Here is a 23,581-nt window from a genome sequence, read left to right as displayed (position 1 = left end):
TAGGCTGGCCCCCCTCATTCACTGTTCTGTGTTTCCACCTAGAAAAGCGAGTGAACTCTAGAGCTCTGCCTTTTGCTGCTTCGATTGCAGCCATTGCCATTGCCATTCTCGTCATCATCATCATCGTACTCAACATCGACATCGACATCGACGTTGTCGTCAGCGTAGTTTTCGTCATCGTCAATCAGGCAGACTGACATGGAAATTATGAGAGTTTGTATTTTGGCATTCACGAATCGACAGCAATGCCATATCGAAGCAAGCAACCATCCGCAACATTTCGTTACGTTCACTTGTGTTGCATCACAGTCTAGTTGTAGTTGCACTTCCACTTGCAGCATAGTCTAGTGCTTATAATTTATGTGCGTGCTGTTGCTGTTGCTGCTACAGTTGTTGCTGACTATGGCCTCAAGGCTGATTCCAGCTGCAGCTCACGTACAACTCGCAGCAGCTACAACTATGCAAATCATACGCACCGTTGTACGCCAACACGCAACACAAAGCTGCGGCAACTTTAAGCCAACACAAACAATTGACTTTATCGCATTACAAAATATATTTGCAGTTGCACATATTTTAGCATGCTTTTTACATAGTTTGTTATGTTAAACATCTTTCATATTTTTTAGAAATATATAAAAGTGGGGAAAAAACTTAAACTTATAAATTTGTTGATTTCAATTGCTATGCATATTTTATGAAGTAAGTTAACAACTTTATGCTTATGTAGAGTTCTAGAGCTTTTCTCACAGTTATTAGTAGCAAGTAAAACACACGAAAGTTAGTTAAAATATGTATGTTCTACGTTGTTCAAAACGTTATAATATTGCAATAAGTAATAATAGTTAGTTGAAGCTGCACGACCGGTACGAACGAAATTCTATAGTCGATTTATCGAAATTACAATATTCAAACTGCAGTGGCCAAGGAAAATATCATAAAAGAGGCTGACAAATTAAGAACGCTAATGCTTAACCAAACAACTTATTTTAGCTGTTTTTTAGATAATGAAGTAAAATTAACTAAACAAAATTTAATGGAAATTAATTCAATTTAGCTACTAAAATATTTTTATTTAATTTAAATTTTTAAATATTGGAAAAAGGTTACATTTTAATACATTCCAGTTCTATTAACTTATACATTTAGAATTTGTTTGTAAAATCGAAATCTGTTTAAGAAGAAAATTTTGACCACGAAGTCATTAGTAGAAATGGTGGAATTAAATTATGTTTATGAAATATTTTGCTACTCTCGAAAATGAATCAAGAACTTTTCGTTTGTCTTTAAAATTTATGGACAGATAAGTTTCAACAAAAAATGCTCTTGAACTCAATTTTGCAATCAATTAAAAAAAAGCATGAAACCTTTTAACTTTTGGGTAAATATCCAGCAATTTCTTAGCACACCTCAATAAAGATTTAAATATTTTGTCGAGTGCAATTGCCAGCACGAAATCGGTTTACATAAACCAAAATGCGATGTGTAAGCTGGCGATTCATTGTCAGCTGCAGAATGAACTATTCGTAACCCAGAGACAGCAACTGCTGCTGCTGCTGCTGCCAGATGACCCAGATGAGATGAGAGCACATGGAGAAGAAGATGAAGTGGAATCTCCTGCGGCAATGTGACCAGAGAGAGCGAGAGAGACAAGCCAGGTCAGAGCACCTGGAGCACACCACAGCAGAGCAGAGCAGAGAAGAGCACAGCAGAGTTGACAGCCCGGAGACAGTTGGCTTTTGTTTTAGTTGGTAAAGTTTATGCGCAGGCGGTTTGTTTTCTTGGCAAGCCAAACAGATGTGAAGGACATGGCAGGACATGGCAGGGCAGGCACTTGAATGTGCAGCTGCAGCAGCAACTAATCGAAGTGGACTTTAATTTAAAACTGCATTATTTTGCGTTTCCAAAAAAGTTGTTCAACTGAAGCATGAATGTGTTGCCAGCAGTTGTTGTTGCTGGTGTGTTGCAAGCAGAACAAAGTAACTGACAAACTGACACAATGACCGAGTGGGCTAACTAAGAGCAGACAGCGAAAAGGACGAAAGGAAAGGGGCACAAAAGGAGGCTTATTGTTCGACAACAGTTGGCACCATTAAATGTCATGTACTCCACGCCAACTCAACTCGATTCAACTCAACTCGACTCTACTAGACTCTGTTCCATTCTGGTTTACGAATGTCTGTCCTGAATGTCCTTCTCTCGTTTTTTGTCTGTCTATCTGCCTGTCTCACTCTCGCATTCTGTTGCTGTTTCTGTCTGTTTGTTTGTTTGGCTGTTTGTTTTGCATACTTTTCGGCGCCATTAACAGCAGACAGAGCAGTCATTGCCATTGGCTTTTGTTCTTGCTTTTAAAAATTGTATAGTTTTTGTTGTTGCAGCTGCTGCCTGCTGTCTGCCACTGCAACATGTCATTAGAAGGGACACCAACACACACACAAATACACACACACTCTCGGTAAAGTTGAGACAAAAAGTTAGTCCTTTGCATCTGTGCAGGTGTTTTGTTTGCTGTCCTGCTGTTGTCCATTTATTTAGGGGTCATTGCAAAGGCGAATTTCGGCCATTAGTTGATCCAGGGTTGTCAGGGTTGCCAAATGCTGCCCCAGTGTGGCAATTAGTAATTGCCTTCTCCTACTCCTGCCATGTTTTTTCTGGTATTTGAGTTTTTATGAGCTCACTAGGCACGTAATTGTTTAGAAAATTTGTGTACAAAAGGTTTTTGGCATTTGGCAGCTGCACTCGAGAGCACTTAATAAGTTGCTTTCACATAATTGTAACAGCAAAATACTTTATAGCGAAAAATAATCAAATGCCACTCAATTATGTTGCCATCTATTATTTGCGCTTTTGCGATTCGGGGTCAACTGTCAACTGAAATTCTAATTAGAAACAAAGCCAAACCGCGCGCTCACTTCACACACATTCCAGCACACACTCTACTCTCCATCATTCAGTTAAGAGCTGAATTGCAATTGAAGAAGCGCATTAAAAATTAAATGTAATTCAATGAAATTGCGGAAATGAATGCGGTTTTTTCGCAGCTGTAAATGTGGAAAATTATTTTATATACACGTATGTGTATTTACATGTGTGTAAGCGGAAGTGCAACAAAAGTGCATCGCCAACTTTTATTTTAGAGTTAAAACAAATATGAAATTCGCATCGATGTGCCAAATTTACCTAAATTTTGAAGCGTCAATTAATAGAAGCGAAATCGCTGTCAAATGACCTCGACTTCGTTGCACCTGTGTGCGTTTGTGTGCCAGAGTGTGTGTGTGTGCATGCGTGTGTATTTGGCAGCTACGGAAATGACAGTGCTGCAACGCCGCAGGAAGCAATAACCGAATTCAGTTACGTTGCACGGAAATGACACACGGCAACGTCAGAGAACGAGTCGGAGCATAAAAACGAGCAGCAGTTGCATGCCACATGCAACTTGCCACCTCCTCCTCCTCTATTTGTGTGTGTGGCCATGAGAGAGAGAGAGAGTAGAAAGAGGAAAAGAGACACGTTCGATTGGGCCAACTAATATGCAAAAATTGGCACTAAATTCGCTTTTGATTTCGAGCCACGCGAAAGGAATTCAACTTGTTTTGCAATTTACATGCAAGCGAAGCTGCAGCTCGCAATGCTTCTGCTAAATTTCCGGTTAACTGCAGATAATATCGAAATGATTTATCCTTGACATCAACAATGCTTTGTTTTGCTTTCCCTTTCTATGGTTGAGTATTAAATATTGTCTTTTGACTATTTTTTATACCCGCTTCTCATAGGGAGAAGGGCATTACAATATTGTGCCTGCAGTAAATGTATGTAACAGGCAGAAGAAGCCTTCTCCGACCCTATAAAGTAATATATTCTTGATCTGCGTCAACAGCCGAGACGATCAAGCCATGTCCGTCTGTTCGTCCGTTCGTATGAGCACCTAGATGTCAGAGACTATAGACTATAGACTTCAAAACACACTTTTTGAATTTGTAATTTTACAATGTATTTATTTAGTTTTTCTTCATCATAATTTATTTACTTTCGTATATTTACGGGGCATCATCAATCATCATCATTATACATATGTGTGTATGTATATACATAGATATATAATTTTTTTTCGATAGATCAAGTTTGTTTCAAATTTTTGCCACGCCGACTTCCGCCCATGCAAATCGTCAAATATCGAATAACAAGCGTAATTTTGAAGCTAGAGCGATTTGGTACATATGATACAATAACAACTATAATATTTAAGATTCCTGAAAATATGGTTGCGATCAGAAAAAAGTTGTAGAAGTGATTTAAGAAATACTTTTGTATAGGCAAAAACGGGCTTTGGCTGACAATCTGGTATATTTTGCACTGTATAGTATATTTTGAATGTACCACATGTAGCGTTCGGTATAATTTAGTTTTTTGCAGTATATTTTAAGAAGATTACCGGGCTGTTTTCCTTTGATTACTCAATTGTAGCTTTCATATTTGTTTAATTTGAAAAATGTCGTTTTACTTTTTATTTCTTTATACTTACTTATATATTACTAATCACTAATTAAGAGATTATAGTTTATAAAATTCTCTGTAAAATAATTTTAAAACCTTTGAAATGAAAACACACTTTTTGAATTTGTAATTTTACAATGTATTTATTTAGTTTTTCTTCATCATAATTTACTTTACTTTCGTATATTTACGGGGCATCATCAATCATCATCATTATACATATGTGTGTATGTATATATATATAGATTTATATATATAAGTACTTGAGTCTAAGTTGTTTACCTTCAATTTAATTCCACTTTTTGGTTGTTCTTCAATCCTATTTCTTTACCTTTAGTTTTACTTTTACTTTTAGTTTTCTTTTGTTTTTGCCGGCATTTGCAAGTAAATGCTGTTTTATATCATTTATTTGTATAATTATACAATAATATATGTATGTATATATATATAGAATTTGTTGGTTTTTATCATCTTTCACATAATTAATAATAAATTATATTTATAATTAATTACAATAAATTGCATAACAAAATTGATTCGACTTGCATGTTTGTTTTTCTCTTTCTTTCCTCTTAGTTTCGTTAATATCAATTATTTATGTTAAATACAATAATTTTGGTATTGTATATGGTTATATTGTTGTTGTTGATTTGTTGTTTTTTTTTTCTCCTTATTTTCTTGCTTTTTTGTACACAAATAGAAAACAATGTAAATTAATATTAATGTTAATATTCTCCTTCTACATTTTTCAACCTGCTAATTTGTTGTCTGTTGTTTTGATGGGTATTTTTTCCATGTAACTATGAACACCCTTCATCAGAGCATTTTAATTTTGTTATCGAACCAAAAAATCTATTTCCTGTAAGGGTATTAAGCATTCGACTAACCGAAGCTATTTCCTCTCTTCTGTTTTTTTCAAGTTTGTGTTCCTTTGGGATTTGTTTTGTTTGTTTTTTCTTTGCGGTTCATTTTTATAGCATACGAAAAAAATTTTGCAATTTTGTTAATGATTTTGCTTTGAATTATTTTCTAAAAAAAATGTGTCTATATTTAGTTGCATATTTATTTTGTTCGATTTTATGTTGTGTTGTGTTAATTAGTTTTCAATTTTTAATTGGTTTCTTATTTGTTTGTTTAATTAATAACTATCCGCTTGATGTTGCTAAGTACAATGCCTGCTAATATTTGTTGTGTTTAGTGATAAAAATTATGTAATTGTTTTTTTTTTTTTTTTGGTTTTTTTGTTCAATGTTATTTTGTTTTTTACATCTCGCACCTAATGGACCTGTCAATGCTCCATTTAATGCTCGCTTTACTGTCAAAATGTTTAGCTTTTAATTCGCCATGAGGCTCCTAATATAATATACATATTTGGTTTATTATGTTTATATTCGTTTTTTTTTTTTTGCATTTTTAATTAGATTTTTTTTTATAACAATTACTATCATTTGTTGTATTAAGTTAAGAAATTCGTTATTCATTTTGCTTTAAACAATTTTACAAGTAAGTTTCATTTCTGTAAGACAGAAGCTCAAACTCTGTATCAAATTTAAAATGTTTTGTAATTCAAAAAACAGAAAATAACAAAATGTTGAAAACATTTACCAAAATGCACACGATTCTTACTGGTTCTCCTGCTCCTCCAGAGCGCCAGTCTTCTTGTTCTTTTTGACCTGGGCATAGAGGGAGGCTGCCTTATAGTTGATGGGCCCATAATGCTGACTCTCGAGATCGGCATAAATGAATTCATCATCGAAGTTTGCGGCATTCAATGGCTACGAATTTGAATTGCAATTAAATATTTTGTGTGACTTTCACTTAATTTTGCCATTGAACAGTCTAAATTTGGGGTTAGAAAAGCGCAGTTCATGCAACATTATGGTATTAATAATCTATAACGCCTGTCGTAGATGTAAATGTTAAAAAAGAGAGCTGAAATGCGAGCGTGAGTAAAGTGTGTGCTAGCATAGCATATTGAACGATTTCAAGTATCGAATCGAATTGAATCTCAAATTGACAGCACGACAGTTGAAATAAATTATTAAATACAATTAAATTGAATTACTTAAAAAGAAAAAAAAGAAGTAAACGATGGATTTACCTTTGTGACATAAAACATTTAGCTGGGCATTTTAGTTGGAAAGTTATACAAAATGAATTTAGAATATATAGGTATTGCTGCCTTTGTATGGATCCTCAAAATCGGACACATGCTATAAGAAATCAACAATGTTTTTTGTCATTTAGAACACACTTTAAATACAAGAATTTTTAATTCGATGTAGTAGTTGTTGTTGTTGATGATGTTCTTGTTGTAGTTAGCTTTGTATTTGATGACCATGTCTTTGGGTTAGGCTTGAATTTCGTTTAATGCTTTGCTTTGGTAATTATAAATATCGATTAAATTAATTAAATAAATATAGAATAAATACGTTGCTTAATACAAAATAGTATGGGCTTGGCTTCTGTTTGGTTTTGCTGCTTAAATCATAGATTATAAATGTTGCTTTCTATATAGTAAATTTATATACAATACAAGTTTTTCATATACATACACATATCTAAATTTGTAATTTACACAAAACTACTTCAAACTTAACACACATACAGTCAGAGTTGTCTTAATGCATAATACTTAAAGATATTTCATTATATATATAGATTTTGTCTGAATGAATCGCTTTTCGCTTTTGTTGTTGTGCTGGGAATGTTAAGTGTTTTGTATTGTTAATTAATAATTTATCAAGTTTAAATTTAAGCTAACTATTTACACTAACAAAGCAGCGGCGTGTCATCTGTGACCTTTAGCACACTTGCTATATAGACTATATATATTCGATTTCTTCATATTGGGTTGAGAATCTCGGGCTTCGCTAGCGGCCAAGCGAGTCGCGTCTATTATTGGTGAATATATTTATGAATATATATTTATGAGATATGAGAATAATGCAGAATGTAGTTTGTTGTTGTCTCTCATTTTTTTTGTTTGTTATGCTAGAAACTATTGTATATTTTAATTAAGTTTTCTTTCTCTTGAATTATGCTAAGTATAAATATGTACTTATTCCGTTTTTCATTTTCACGTTGTGTTTCATCTACTTGCGTTATTACTCTAAATACCTTGTATGCGTCGTTTAGGCCTGTCTAACTTTTGTGTTTGCCCCCAAATTTGGTGGCATTCTAAATGTGCACCTCGCGATAGCTCTGCGTCATGAAGTATCTCAATGCCCCCGCTGTGGCATTGGCAATGGCTGCACTGTTGTTGTTGTTGCTGTGGGCGGGTGTTGTGGGCGGTGCTGTGGCATTGTGTGGTGCTTCCTCCTCCTCATCCTCTTCATCAACTAGCTGTTCATCAACAACATTGTCATTGCTGTTGCCGTTGTCATCATCGACCATATACTCTTCCTCGCAAAAGGAATATCCCAAATCCTCCTCCTCCTCTGCCTCACCAGCAACAGTGGCTGCTGTTGTTGCCGTGTTTTGTTCCTTCTTTGGTCGTGTAAACATAAAGTCCGGATGCGTTTTAGTTAGCACCTCTAATGCCTCTAACGAAGCGGCAGGATTTAGTTGCAACGCCATTGGTTGCAGCTGCTGTTGCTGCTGCTGTGTCGCATTCTCTTTGCGTTTTTCATAATCAGGCAATGCGTTGGTTGCTGCTGCTGCTGTTGTTCCAGGTGTTGCAGGTGTTGGCGATATTGGCTTAAAGGCATGCCGCTCACTTAGCGCCAATGGTCGATAGATGAGGGGCCCAAGCTCTAGCTGCTGTTGCTCCCGTTCCAGCTGCTGCTGTTGCAGCTGACGTCGCAGCTGCTGCAATTTGCCATTGGCCGTTTGCGTGGTCTGAAAGTGGAAGGTGTGATGTTTGCGCAACGGCAACCGCATCGGACGACGCACCACCAAACAATCGTAGGCCCCGCCAGCCACTGGCTGTGTTGCACTTGGCATCGGCGGTACATATCTTAAATTCTGATTGCCGTCAACATTGCTGGCATTAGAGTTGGAGTTTGAGTTGGCGTTGGCGCTGGAGTTGGAGTTGGAGGTGGCAGCTAATCGACTTGCCTGCAGCTGCAATTCATTTGGCATTAGCATTTGTTGTTGATGATGGCCACACCCCCGTTGCCCATGCTCAGCCCGCCGCCCATTGTTGTTGCTGCTAATTTGTTGCGTTGCTGCTGCAGCTGCAGCTGCTGACGTTGCTGCTGCTGCCGTGCAGCAATGACTGTTGGCACCAACGGCTTCATCGAAGTTGCCGTTGTTGTTGTTGCTGTTGGCATTAGGGGCTTCGGCATCGATGGCATAATACCGTTTGATATGTGCGTAGGGGTCACTGATGGTCTGTCGTCGTAGTTTCTTGCTGCAGGCAACACTGTTGTTGTTGTTGCTGCTGCTGTTGCAGTTGCTGTTGTTATGCCGTTTAAGTGCTAAAAATGGATTATTGGCCAGCAATTGGTTTGACTGCGGTTAGTTTTGTGGTTGGCGATTTATCAAAAGGCATTTCACATGCATTCATTTTATATTTTGTGTAATAGTTATTTTTATTATTCGTGTTGTTGTTGTTGTTGTGAGTGGCGACAGCATTGCAGTTGTTGTTGTTTCATCAAAATAATATGTTTATGCAATTAAAGCAAATGTGCGACATGTAAAAGAAAATAATTGAAAATAATGAAATCATGTAAGAAATTTGTGGTCAACATAACGAGAATTAAAAATTAAATGTGAATATTTAAAAAATAACCTAGACAAAAGCGATTTAATCAAATTAATTCTCTTTTTTTTCCCCTTAATTAACACGAATTCAAAACAACGAGAACCAAAAATGATTTCTCATTTTATATGAACAAGAACAAATTCAAAATAACGAGAATTAAAAAAAACTAAATCAACCAAATTAATTCCATTTTGATTATATCCTGAATAAACACAAATTACAAAGAATTGAAAATTGTATTTATAAACAAATAGAATAAAAGCGATTCCCAAATAATTCTATCCAGAATTGACAAATTTGCAAAATAACGATAATTGAAAATTGTATTTAAAAATAAAAAGATCAACACTGATTGAATTGAATTAATTACCATCTAATTCTCTCCAGAACAAACAGAAATTCAAACAAGAATTAAAAATTAAAGTGTGAAGATTAAAACAACATAGAACAAATGTAATTTAATCAAATTAATTACCGCCTAATGCAAATCCAACCTTTTCTAAATATTTCTCCGAATTTTATTCCATTGCTCCTCATTTTATAGGCATTTTTAAATAACGTATCTAATTCAGAATTTACACGTAATTATTTTCCTTGTATTTTTAGGAAGTGCTCAAATTGTATGAAAGCATTCTAAAGAAATTTTGCATTTCTAACGAAGTGTAAAAATGTTTCTTTGAAACGGATAAGCAAAATTTAAATTCTTCAAATGTTTAATTTCACTGTGAAAACTGATTAAATACTACATAAAAAAATTAATGGTTTATCTTAACTAAGTATACAAAATTAGTGTTCCATTCCAACTTTCTCTTCAAGGAGCTCTGAATATCAACATGTATAAATTCTCCAAGTTAAAACACTTAGCTAGTAATATTCATTTATAATTTCTTTCGTTTCTACAAAATTACAAAATTCCTAAAAGTTGTATATACACCTTTGTGAACCTAAAACCATTTTATTTCTTTATTATTGTTTTGTTTTTAGCAAATAAATAATTCAAGCAATAATTTGAACTTAAAGCAATTAAAACCCAATAGAAATTTTAGCTAATCAGAGAGTTCTCTTTCAGACCTTTCTTGAATTTAATTTTTAAACAGATGAAAATGAATGTAGAAGAGAGAGAAATGGTGGCGGTAATTGTGTGGCAAGTGTGTTGTGTGCAAATTGAAGGATTGCCACCAGTAATTGAGCTGCCTGCCACATGCCCCGTTGAGCCTAAAACGAATCTTGAAGCATACGCACCTCATGCGGACCCATGCGTTGCGACAGCTGCTGCTGCTGTTGCAGTTGCAGTGCCGATGTTGCCGCCGTTGTGCTGGCGGAGGGTTTGCACTTGCCACGACTGGCGGCACTGATGCTGCTGGCCACAGACAACATGGAGGCAGAATGTCCGGGCTGATGGCCCAGTTGGTACTGCTCGTAATCCTCGGGTGTTGTGATTTCCGGCGTTGGCTGCTTCTGATGTTGATGTTGCTGCTGTTGCTGCTGCTGTTGCTGATGGTGCGATGCTGGATGGCGATTACAGCGAGTGTTGCTGACGCTAACGGTGCCGGTGCCGCTGCTATAAAGCGAATTGCACGAGCTAAGCGAGGTGGGATCTGTGACTGGCGCCGACGAAGCCGATTCATAGGACGAATTAATATTGTGCGCCGGTGAGCCGGCACGTGCTGCCATCTGCTGCTGATGTTGCTGCTGCTGCTGCTGTTGACCCTCCACATTCATGTAGACTGGCTTGCGGGTCAGATTCAGACCCGAAGAGCTGGCCTTGTGCGACTTGGGCGTACGTTGGCCCAGCGCCGGCAGCTGCGATTCATACGAGCTATTCGAGATGCCCGAATCGCTGCGATAAATGCTAAGGCGTTCGGGCTCCATCAGTTGAAAGTCAGCGCCAACGGCGCCGGCTTGGGCATCAGCCTTTTGCTGGTGCTGGCGATGGTGATGTTTCTTCTTGTGGCTTTGCGAGACGACGGCAGCCGTTGGCTGCGTATGCAGCTGCACAGTGGCCAGGTTTTGATTCAAACTCAAGTTGAGATTGCTGCCAGCGTTCAGTATGTTGCTGCTGCCGTCGTCGCCCATCTCATTGTCCAATGTGTCGCCGTTGCACTTATCCGCCACATTCTCATAAACAGGCGGATCGTACAGACGCATGGGCTTGCCATTGGATTCAATATCGCCATGGCTACCGCCAGCAAAGGAATGATGCCGCTTGCACTTTGGCGCCGTCGACGTTGCATTCGCCGTGGCTGTTGCCAGCGATGCGTTTAGATTGTATGCGGGCTTCTTTAGTTTGTTATTGCCACCACCGCCATTGGGAAACTTGAGTGAATAGAATTTCTTGTCCATGTCCATGCGATCGAGCAAACTGGCGGCCTTGCCTCGCTTGCCACGCTGCATGCTGCCCAGCAGCTCCTCCTGTCCAGCGGCATCGTATTTCTTAAAGTTGCTGGCGGCCAGAAAAGGATTCGTGTTGAGCAACGCTGAACTCGGAGCGGGGGGAGGCGGTGGCAGGCGTTCTACAACTGCATATGTGGGTTGATAATCGTGTTCGATGGCATTCAAGAGTTGCGCATTGGATGCTGAATTTGTGTGAAACTTTTGTGATTGCTGCTGCGATGTTTGTGGCTGCTGCTGCTGTGATTGTTGCTGCTGCTGTTGTTGCTGCTGGTGATGATGTTGCTGATAGTATTCGGTGTAGCTTTTGGGAAAGCAATTGCTGAGATTGTATTGGATTTGATCGGAACTGGACTCGAGTTGATCCATGCTACGATTGTGAGGGGGCGGGGCTGTGCAGCCACGCCCGTACTGCAAAGTGTTGTACTGCAGCTGTTGCTGATGTTGCTGCTGCTGTTGTTGAAGTTGTTGCTGCTGCTGCTGGTCGTAGAAGTGTTGCTGCTGTTGAGGATGCTGTAGAGTCTGGTGATGCATCTGCTGCGGGTTGTTCATGGCTTGACCAATATTTCCATTGAGTCTCTTGGGTCGTGGAGCGACGCGCACCACATTTGTGTTGTTATTAAAATTTGTAGGGGTAGTAGAGAACTGCGGATGCGGATACGAATGCGGTTGCGGAGGCGGAGGCGGATACATGCAGCGTGTTAGAAGAGAGCGAGCGTGTTAAAGAGAGAGAACATTCGATTAGTTGTTGGTTAGTTTATGACTCTCTTTTTGCGTTTGAGCTTTAGTTAGTTACGAATTTAGAGTTGGCTGTTTTACAGTTAAAGAGTTTGAGTTAATTAATTTGTGAGTGAATTGTTGTACGTTGTTTTCGTGTTTGAAACAAATGTGTCGAAACTAGCGAAACAACATTGATGGCAAAATTCAGTTGAGGAAATTTATTCAGTTTGTGATTCCACAATTTTGTGTATTTTTCGAAATATGCGAGCTTAGCAACGGATTAAGTTAACAAATATTTTATTCCGTTTGATTGGAATTTTCTTCATTTTTTTTAGTTATAATTAGTTAAGTATTTCAAGTAACATTTTGCAGCTAACGTTGTATTGCAGTTCTTTTAGAAGAAATTAAATAACAATATTTTAATGGAGAACATTCAGAAATTCACATATAATAATATGGCTAATATTCAAGTATCCAATTAATTAATTAAGTCGGTGTCCTTTCAAAATTCAAGAATATTTTGAAAACAATAGTTTCCCCTTAAGTTCAATGTTTACATTGTGATTTTTACCCTTTGGACACTATCTGCAAACCACAGTTTGTTCATTATAATATCAAAAACTATCTCTTTAAGTGCAGAGTATTATCATTGAAATTAAACTGATCCCATAAATTAATTGACTACTTTCAATTTAAATCAGTTATTCTTCCACACTCCCTAAAATTAGAATTCAAGTTCTTTAGACAAATTACACTAAATTAAATGCTAATTTTTCATTTTTGCTCAGCAATTTATATTATTTTTAGTTATCCAGCTAGGCTCGCATATTTGCTGAGTAGAATGTGTAAAAAATATATGTTGAAATTTAAATAAAATAAATTAAATTAATTATAAGAAACTTACAAGCTAAACAATATTAACTACTGCACTATAAAATATATTCACAAGAAGAAAAACATTTATCACTTCAATTAGGCATACAATTTGGGGGACTTAAATTAACGTTTGTAGCAGAGATCAAAAACCAAACCCAAAGAGAAATGAAATTCAAGATAAATTCGCTTGAAGACACATAAATCATTATTATTATTATATTTCGTTTTGTTTCGTGTTTTTTTGCGTAAAAACTGAAACGGATATGCTTGATTTTTTGATGTTGAAAAAAAGTAAAGTGAATGGAAAGGAAACGAAAGAGCACAAAAAAATGACATTGAAATGACAAATGAATGATGAATGAGACATCATTAGGCAAATGGCAAAATGGCAATGGGAAAAAGCGAATAGCTTTAAGATTAGGCTAGTTATATAAGAATTATACTAGACACACTCGCTATTTATTTGTTGTACTTATATCATAAAACAGAGGTAAATCAAACTAAAGATAAATATATATAGTATATGACATAACACTAAGGATCAGAGACAGAGATAGATAGATATATATGAAGAGTGATAGATATAGACATTGAAAAGAGACAAAAGCTTCGACTTATACATAATATGTACTTAAGTATAATACGATTAAGATCAAACTTTTTTTTATAGGCGATATTACGATATTAGCGCAGTGTGTGTGGATGCTTTCTTTGTGTGTGTGCGTGTGAGTGAGTGTGTGTGTGTGAGTCAGTGAGTGAACAAATTCGATACTCAATTCTAGGTTAGGTTGTTTTTAAACAAATAGGATATCAACTGTACCTTGTTAGGTGCCGTTTGCAGACCATGAAACGGTAGATTCTCATACTCGCCAGGTTCCGTCAATGGATCCCCCAGTGAAGACGACTTGTCGTGTACTATATAGTATACGGATCGGTTGATTTTATTGGCGATTAGAGCGTTGCACAGTTTTCAGTTGTGTTTTTGGTTTAAGTTTTTTTTTTTTTTTTTTTGGTTGCGACGATTTTTGGTAAATCAGAAGAGCAAATGAGATAAATGTAAACGAAAAGATTTTGGAAAAATAGAAAAGAAGAAAAATTCAATTAGTCAATCATAAAATCATAAACTATTTAGGCTAAAAATCATTTCACTAAAATTAAACTAAAGTCGTTTCTCTTTTTTTTCATTATACCTAGAAATCGAAAGCCTATAGAAATTATACATACAATAATTATAATTTTTATCACGTTGGTTTTTAGTTTTTGTCTTTTTATAGAAAGGATAATTGCATGCGGAAACTTGAACAAAGGACAATTCACAAGCAGGCAACATTTAAATATTGAACAAGTGCAAGCAAGAATAAAAAAAAGAAAACAAAAATTGTTTAAGAAATATATACATAGATAGTAAGTTTGAAAACATCGATAGTTGGACTAATGACAAGTTGCTGATTGCGTTAGGCTGATGTTCTGCGATTTTTGGCGATCTATAAACAATTTTGATGATGATGATGATGTGAAGTATCGAGCATTTTGCATTATGTTTCTCTTACTTGTTGTTTTTTGTCATTATCTCTTTACTTTCTTTCTTTTCACTTGATCTCGCCTAAATGAGAACCTCGAGATTCGATTCGTTATAGTAAATTACTTACAGCGATAGGTTGATAGGTTTTTTGTGGTACAAAGAGATACAGATTAGGCAAAATGAGGATAGATAGCTCAGAGTACGTGTTTACAGTATTTACAATGAGAGTGGATTGTTGGATGATTTTTATGACATTTGGATTGATATGAATGGAATATTTTGTAACATTGTATTTGGGAAACATGTGTTGGAAATTATGATAAATGATATGCATTTTTTATTATTTTTAATGACTTCCTTGGATACAATTGATGATATAAAGTGAGCTTATTTTAGAAGACTTTATTATAACATTTTCACAAACTGGAATGCCTGAATTTTAGTCGATATGAAATATTTCAAAAATCTATCAGCGTCTTTATTTATCTTAGAAATGTTAAGTATTTTTAATAGTCCAATGTATAAGATCTTATCTTTTTATTAAATTCTTTTTATTTTGATTGAATTCTCTAAAGATTTTTTTATCATTGATTATTTTCCATATTAATATTCTAATAAAAATTCCGTAGAAAATTTCTTAGAATTCCAAAATATTTCTAAAAGCAAACTCACGCTTATATATCTTGAGATTTTAATTTCGTAGAATATTCTAAGGACTCAAAATGCTCGTAAATCCCTAGCTCAAAGACTTGCAATTCATCAATTTCCAAATAGGCAACAATTGCTGGGCTTGAAATGAAATTTGCGAACGTTGAGCTAAAAGTTCATATAGCGAGTGTATTGAGGGATTTGTTTTCGCAATAAAGTGCTGCACATTTGGCAAGTCACCTTTGCTTAATAACTTTCCATAGCTAAAGATACATATATAGGGGAAAGTCACGTTATGCGTGGAAAATATTGCAGATACACGAGCAGAAAAGTATGTACTCGGAGTACTTGGAGTACGAGGCGAAGAAGAGTATTAATAAACAAGCCAGGCACATTCAGAATTCAATTGAAAAGCGTAATCAATGTAAATGATTTATGAGTTGACTAGCGGTGAATAATGCCTGGCTGACTGTCTGAATGAGGGGAATGAGTTGGAGTGAGTGTTGGGAATGAGTGTGAGTATGAATATGAGTGGATGGCAGATGACTTGTGAGTTTTGTTCTTACTTTGAACGCGTTCGACACGGCTCGGTGAGACCATAACGGTGCGTTTGAGCAACGGCGGCAGCGTGTTGCCGCTGGGAATACTCGGCTTTGGCTTCGTATTGCTGCCGCTGTCGCTGGACAGCTGTTGTTGCTGCTGGTGTCCAGGGCCACGCCGCAACGGCAATATGGGTGGCGGCGGGCGTGGCGGGGGCGTGGGACACTTGAGTATGCCCCGCACTGGCTGCAACTGTGCTGGCTCCAAGCCAGGCCCAACGTGGACTGCTGTTGCTGCTGCTCCGGTTGCGCCAGCTGTTGCTGCTCCTGTTATTGCTGTTGGTATTGCTGTGGTGTCTGCTGGCGGTGTCTTGTCTAATGAAGGCGCTTGAAATGTCACAGAGGCATGTGATGGGACACTGCTGGGACTGCAAGTTGCTGTCGTTGTTGCTGTTGCCTCTGCTGTCGCTGTTGTTGTTGTCGTGGTTGAATTAGTTGCTGTTGGCGTCTTTTTGTAGGTGACTAGCGATACGTGAAGATGCGATTGTATGTGTGTTTAAGTGTGTGCGATACGTGTGGCAACATAAGTTAGGCAAATCATAAATAAAAAAGAATAAACAAAAAATCACAAGTTATTGTCTGCAGAGTCGTGAGTGTTGCTGTTGCTGTTGTTGTTTACCACTGCCACTGCTGCGAATGCCTTTGAGGCGATGCTGTGCTCCAAACGGCGACTCGCCGCTGCTGCCACGCCCACGCCAAAATGTATGCAACAAGCCCACATGGCTGCGCTGACTGTCCCTGATGCCATCGTCCTGCTCCGTGCGCTTCGCTCGTCGAAACACAAAGTTCCAAATGCGTTGCATGCTCCCGGGCACAGCAACTGTTGCCACCGTCGTGGTAGTTGTTGTTGCTGTGACTGCAATCGGATTGTCTAGGCAGGCGGCCAGCTCGGGCAGAACTTCAGCTGAACTGGTGGCTGCATCTGTCGATGGCAAGGCAATGTCATTGGGATTAGTCTTCATCAGCCTACGCTTGGCTGCTGCAGCCGCTGCTGCTGCGATTGCTGTCGCTGTCGATGTGGTTGTTGTTGCTCCAGTTGCTGTTGCATCCATCACCGTCACCTCGGTTAGCATTGTGCTATTTGAGTTAGTTTGGCTATCATTCAGCACGGCACTTAACTGCGCCGACAATTGACTCGCATTTGGATTTGAGTTGGGATTCGAATTCGCATTCGCATTCGGTTTCAGCGTCATGCGATTCACTGCCAGATTCTCTTTGGTGTCGCTGCTCACGTGCAACATGACGCCCGGCCGCAGTGGCCAGCGTGGTGGCGACTTTGGCACTGTGGCATGCAACGCACTATTGCGCGCTGTGGGCGGGGGCGTGGCCAGTTCATTGTTGTTCTCCATTGCGGGCAGCTTTAGTTGCTGTTGCTGCTGTTGTTGCTGCTGTTGTTGCTGCTGTTGTTGCTGCTGCTGTTGCAGTTGCTGCGGTGGCAGCAAAGTCGATGGCAGCAATGTTGTCTCTGTTGTCTCTTGTATGGGCAGTGCCACGCCTACTTGTGGCAGCACCGGCTGATATGATAGCACGCTGTATTTGCAGTGAGTGTGTTTTTTTGTGTGTGTTGTCAGTTGTTGTTGTTGTTGTTGTTGTTAGCGTGTGTATTTTTGAATGAAGCGAAGCAAGCAACAATTGAATACGAAATTTCAAAAAAATTACACACATTGTTACAATTACAAATACAATTTACATTTGTGTATGTCGTTGTTGTTGTTTGTCGAGTTGTTTTGTTTTTGTTGTGTGCGCACGATTAGCAAAAATTGCAATGAAAAATCATAAAAAATGGCGTGAGAAAAAAACATGAAAAATTAAATCAAAAATTGTGTTGGAACTTGAATTCTTAGTCTAATTATTAAGCGGAAAAAAGCATGCTAGCTTTAAGATTTATAAAAATATTTAAATATTTTGAAAGATTTAGTTTTAAATAGCAGTTTTAATTAAATATATTGAGAAGAATTTATAAATATATTTATAAATGTACACAAATTGAGGTATTGAGGAGGAGAAATTCTAAACCATTAATTCATATTAGACAAAAATCTTTTTGTAATTTAATACACATTTTTGTAATTTTAAAATATTTCATGTGAAGGCTGAAATATCATATTATCAATTTATCAAGAATTTCAATTTATTAAGTGCTATTTTTTTTGGAGACTATTTTATAATTAAACTTTTCGAGAATTTCCAGAGAAGTAATTGAAATACTGAAGAGAATCATTTGTTTTAATAATGCCGTTTTTAAAAAAGAAATAATTGAACTGTGAATGATTTTAATTCACAAGAAAGAAACGCTTTAATTATAATTTAAGTTATTGAATTTATATTCCTTAGCTATATTGGCGTTTGGTTTAATTTAATTAAATTGTAAATTTAACTTTTTTTTGATTCTACAAATACCTCATAGATTGTATAAATCTTGTAAATACTTTTTAAACTTTACAAAAATGAAAATATAATTCAAATTTTAATACAAAATATTACTCAAAAGTTACAAAAGTTACTCGTAAAGTCGTTTGAATATGGCAAAGAAATGCAGCACTTACCTCTGGTTGGCGCTAATGGATACTTCCGTATGATCTTTACCAAATGAATTTTAAATCAAATGACAATTTTGTTTGTTTGTTTTGAAGTTATTGTTGTTTGTTTGGTTGTTGTCGTTGTTATAGATGTTATAGATGTTGTTGAATTGTGTTTATGTGTGCGAAGTGTGTGTGTGTGTGAAGAGAGTTTTGATTAGCATTGAAAGCAGCGTATTATAATGTTGAAGTTTGTGGTTGTTTGTTGTTTGCAGTTGTGGTTGTTGTTTTTGATGTAGTTGTAGTTGTAGTTGAGTTGAGTTGAGTTGTTGTTGTTGTGGTGGTTACAGCGAGCAATTAATAATTGAAGCAGCATAGAGACAACAATATATATTATACACAAGTGTATGAGTCAGATAGATAGATCAATCGATAAATAGATAGATAGATATTGATTGAAGTAGAGTGTGAGGTTGCAGGCGAAATTAATTAAAAATGTTTTGCAAGCAATGCACGAAATAAAATGTTAACAAAACATTGGAAAAAATAACGAGAGGGAAATTTATTGTTGTTGATTGTGGTTGTTAATTAGTTGTAGAGTTGGAGAGTTGTTTATATTGTTATTATTGTGGTATTGTAATTAATGTTAGCATTTCATATTGTTAATACATTTTATTAATTTTGCATTGATGTCCACAGATGAGGTTGTCGTTGTTTGTAGTTGTTTTTTTTTTGTGGATGTGCGTGTTGAAGCATTTAACGGGGATGCAGCCAAGCAAAATAGTTGTTGTTGTTGTTTACACAAATAACCATTCATATGTATAATTGAAAAACATAAAAAAAATAGGAAAAGAAAATAAAATAAAATACATAATTATATTTACTTTCTTTTTTTCAGGGTTTGAATTTTAAATATGAATTAATGGCAAACAGAGTGTGGCAACCCAGAGTTCTATGTGAGAACCTCTTATTGCAACACCCTGTAGCACTTGTTAAATAAAAATATGCAATTTACTCTCATAAAAAAATATAATAATACTCATAAGCACATCAGAGTCGAGCACAGCACAGCAAAAGCTTAAAATCAGTAATTAAAACGAGCAGCAAAAAAACTATAGCCTACTTATGAGGGCAAGAGGCGATTGAAAAAACTCATTTGAATTTGCATATGTGATAATAAGCTGGCCGACACACTTATGGGGTATGATAGACTAAGGCAGGTGTCCTGTAACCTGTATTTTTTTTGGTTTTTTTTCAAGCATGCTGCGAGGCAGTAGAAAAATGCACATGCAAAAGTTGAAAGTCGAAAGCGTTTGGCACAAATTTCAGTTGAAATTAAATCCAACAGAAAATGATAATCAAAAGAAAGAGTATTCATTACATTTAAGCAAGGTTTCGGTTGTGATCAATTGTTATAGATATATAGGATTAACTTAAACTCGTTTTGGCTGTTTCGATTTTCGTTTTTTTTTTCTTTTCTGATTTTTGATCTTTTCCTAAGACTATGGCTAAGGGAACATTTCCATAATATTTTGTAGTTGTTGTTGTTGTACTCACATTTATCCTGACGCCGACGGCGACGGCATATGCAAATGATTATGATACAAATAATGATGACGGCCAGCAACAAAAGCGCTATGGCGCTAATCACGATATAGAGCATCGTTTTGTCCCAACGCTGCCACCAGACCAATTGTTCTATAATGTGGAATAGAAAAATAGAGAGAAAGAGAAAGAGAGGGAGAAAAAGAGGGAGATCGTTTTGGATGAATTACTTTAGTCTCTACCTCATGTGTTTTGTTTTTTAAGGGGAAACTTAAAGCAAATGTTTAACAAAACTTGTCTCGCACATCATGCAATTCTTTTCTGTTGTTTTTGTTTTTGTGTAGAACAAACTGACATCCGAGCTAAGCCCAATGGCAGCCTACTTAGCCGCTTGACTGAGTGAATGACTGACTGACTGACTGACTGAAGTTGCAGTTGCATGCTGGTTGTCAGACAACTTTCATTTATCAACTTGTCACATGGTTTTGCCATTGCAGACCTTCGTCTCAGGCAGCATTTCCTCCACCTCCTCCGCCACACACACAAATGCATTGCATGTTTTACTTACAAAAGTAGCTCCCCCTCCCACTGTGTGTCCACCCTGTGTCTGTCACGCCCACGTAATATTGCCATTGTCTTGTGGAAACTGTGCTAGGCAGCTGGCAGCAGCATCAGCATCAGCAGCATCCTTCACGCGTTGCCTCATTGTTTTCCATATTTGCTATAATTCAGCTGTTTATCATCCAAACAAATGAATTGTCTTTGCCACACACACACACACTGCAATTCACCTCTCTCTCTCTCTCTCACACTCTCTAGCTGCGGCTTTTGTTTCGAGCCAACGTTTATCTCATCTGCATGTGTGTGTGTGTGTATTTGTTTTGCGAGTGTATTCACATATGTTATGAACTATTCATTTTGGCATCGTGTGGATTCGCGTGTCAACAACATTTAGCAGTCAGCGACCACTCCTTGTAGCCACCCACCCAGAAAACCACCCACAAATTCCCAACCCAACTAAGCTATCTACTTCCTATCTTATGCAATTAAACATGCGAGAGAGCGACAAATGAAAAATGGCGGCTTTTAGTTTTAGTTTACTCTCTCTACACAAGTGTCCATATGTGTGTGTACGGATTAGCATAAGAATGTGGCAAAGCAGCAACAACAGCAGCAGCAGCCGAGCAGCATTTGTGGCTTTAGTCTATCGCTTGTAGTCGGTCATTGCATCATTTGTAAGCAGGCATTTACACTAAGTGTGCTAGCAGCGCCATCTGGTGCTCAGTTTTAAATGCGCTTTTGTTATGTCAGTCTTACGAAACGTTTTTCATTTTGCAGAGCTCTAGCTTTGAGTAAGAGTTTGATGCGGGAATTTACTGATATTCACATTAATTTACCATTAATTTAATTACATACATACAAATTTCCAATAAATAAGCAAATATTTATACACTTAGGCTTATATCATATTGAAATATTAATTTAAAATTTACAGTACTGAAAACTTTCTAGTGAATTCAAATTTCGGATGGGAAAGTTCACAGGACTTTAACATATTACCAACATAATATATGCACTAAATGATGTTCATTTTGTTGGGCTTGCTTTATCTATTTGTTGTATTTATCTTCAAGACATGTAGAGTATATTATAAATACATATCTTTTCTGTTTCAGCAAAAGTTGTCCATGCCTTTGATTTTTATATTACGAACTGTATCTATACAATTTTAATTAACATTGAAATTGGGAGCAGATCAACTAGATAGAATTTCGTATTCTAAAATTTATTTTAAATATAATACATTTTCTCTTTTAGCAAGTATTACCTCTGCCCGTGAAACCATTAATCTATTAAACGTTAAGTAAGTTTTGAATTTAATCCATTGCTAATCATCTAGTTTTAAATTCAATGAACTAGTAAAGTTATTTATTGGTAAATTTTATGTATTCATAGATTTTGAGCAAGTTATTGGTGTATATATTTTATTACTCAAATTGCAGGATATTCTTAATAAATGTAATACACTAGTTAGTTGGCATGCATCTACTTACTTTTTGGTCGCACTAATTATCATTAGAAGCAGCGATTAGTGAGGCATGTGAAAAGTGGATTAGCATTAAATTTCAAAAGCAAACGAAGGAAAAAGATAGAAAGTGTAGCCAAGAGAAATGTTAGTCCACAGATAGATGAGGATCCAAATCACCAACATACGAATATTTTCAATATTTTTTGGGGATTTTAACTAAACTAATGCAAACTCAAAATAAGTAAATGAAAATTTAACTCTCATGGGCCGTTTTTTCAGTGTTTTACCTTGCCACCACAAATAAAGTGCTGAACCAGCTGTCAATAATAGAAAACCAAAAAAGTTGATACTTTGCATATAAAAATAATGAGAACTGATGTGCGTTCGGAAATGGGGAATATTAAAGGAAAGGATTTTTGGTTTAAGTATAGTTAAACAGTTACGTTACGTTCCACGTTCATTATAATCGATCATAAATCAGTGAAGGCGTCAGGGAGAAAAAGCAACTAAAGAAGCTCTAAAATTCTAAAGTGGGCCACATAAAAGAGAAGAAAAAAGAAGAGAGACGAAAAATGCTGGCGTCATCAGCTGTCAAATTTCAATTTCAATTTCAATTCAATCAATGAAATGAAATAAAAAGTGGCTTAGTAAGTGGACACAGTAAAGAAAGGAGCAAGACGGCGGCGGCGAGCATTAAAATCGCTGCCAAAAAAACGACTTAAGCAGCTGCGGGAAGAAATCACAGCGCATAAAAGGACGCAGCAAAAAAAGCGGGTAGAGGAAAAGAAACTCGAACTGATTTTCGTAAAACGCAAAAGAAAAAAGTGCAAAAATCAATTTCCGTTGGTTGTAATAAAACGTGGCGCATGTTAGAATAACAGGTATGCAGGAGAGGAAAGGGGAAGGAGAAGGGAGGGCTTGCGGTGGGGGGCGGAATACATAGAAATTTGCTGGTCTGCTGTTGGGGCGGCAAACAATTCCCTAATTGCCTCAACGCCAGCACAACGTGGCCGCCATTTTAGTTTAAAGCGGAAGCAGCTAGCCACCATTTTATGCAGAGCATCAACAAAACAAGAGCTACGTAAAAAATAGAGTTAAAGGGGGGGAAAAGAGGGGAAAGAAGGCGTAGCCGGAAAGCGGAAACAGATGAAGCAAATATTGACAGTAATCAGCTTCCGTTTCCTCTTCGCTACACAATTTATGGATATTTTTTCTCGTTTTCGTTTTCGATTTTTTGTTTTTGTTTCTTGCATTGAGTTCATCTGCATCTCGAACTCGCAGGCGATCAGCGTGTGTTAACTCACCAGCAACTTCAATCTCACAGACTGCACCTGGACCCACAGTATTGTTGGCCAAACAACGATAAGTCCTGGCAATGTCCGATTCTCCGGTCAGCACGTAATAGCTTCGGTTCTTAAAGGACTTCTTGTCGCCGCCGCCCAATGCTTCTGTGTCATTCTCCAGTTTAACTGACCATGAGAAATCGGCCTGTAAAGTGGTCGTAAGATACAATGAATTAAAACATGAATA

The 23,581-nt window shown here is 37.0% G+C and overlaps 1 protein-coding gene across 13 annotated transcripts in view; it reads right to left on the bottom strand.

Moving 5' to 3' along the window:
* Positions 1–5,678: 5,678 nt before the first annotated feature.
* Positions 5,679–23,581, bottom strand: part of LOC117569553 (hemicentin-1) — a 232,156-nt gene continuing 214,253 nt past the window's right edge. For 2 of the 13 annotated variants that reach the window (XM_052005552.1, XM_052005551.1), the window contains exons 20-28: positions 23,356–23,539; positions 22,339–22,368; positions 20,035–20,175; positions 18,505–18,538; positions 16,578–17,488; positions 15,926–16,420; positions 14,010–14,104; positions 10,445–12,238; positions 6,615–8,949 (exon numbers count right to left, since the gene is read on the bottom strand). In XM_052005552.1, coding sequence (XP_051861512.1) covers positions 7,675–8,949; positions 10,445–12,238; positions 14,010–14,104; positions 15,926–16,420; positions 16,578–17,488; positions 18,505–18,538; positions 20,035–20,175; positions 22,339–22,368; positions 23,356–23,539 — 4,959 coding nt within the window. In that variant the 3' untranslated portion in view covers positions 6,615–7,674. Of the gene's footprint in view, positions 6,270–6,595; positions 8,950–10,444; positions 12,239–14,009; positions 14,105–14,777; positions 14,834–15,925; positions 16,421–16,577; positions 17,489–18,504; positions 18,539–20,034; positions 20,176–22,338; positions 22,369–23,355; positions 23,540–23,581 lie in introns of those variants that run through there. The other 11 variants (XR_007955035.1, XM_052005554.1, XM_052005556.1 and 8 more) reach the window with 11 other exon arrangements.

This window comes from Drosophila albomicans, chromosome 3, assembly GCF_009650485.2.
Source record: "Drosophila albomicans strain 15112-1751.03 chromosome 3, ASM965048v2, whole genome shotgun sequence".
NCBI classification, from domain to species: Eukaryota; Metazoa; Arthropoda; class Insecta; order Diptera; family Drosophilidae; genus Drosophila; species Drosophila albomicans.
Note: the sequence above shows the minus strand (reverse complement) of the source record. Positions and strands in the feature narration are given on the sequence as shown.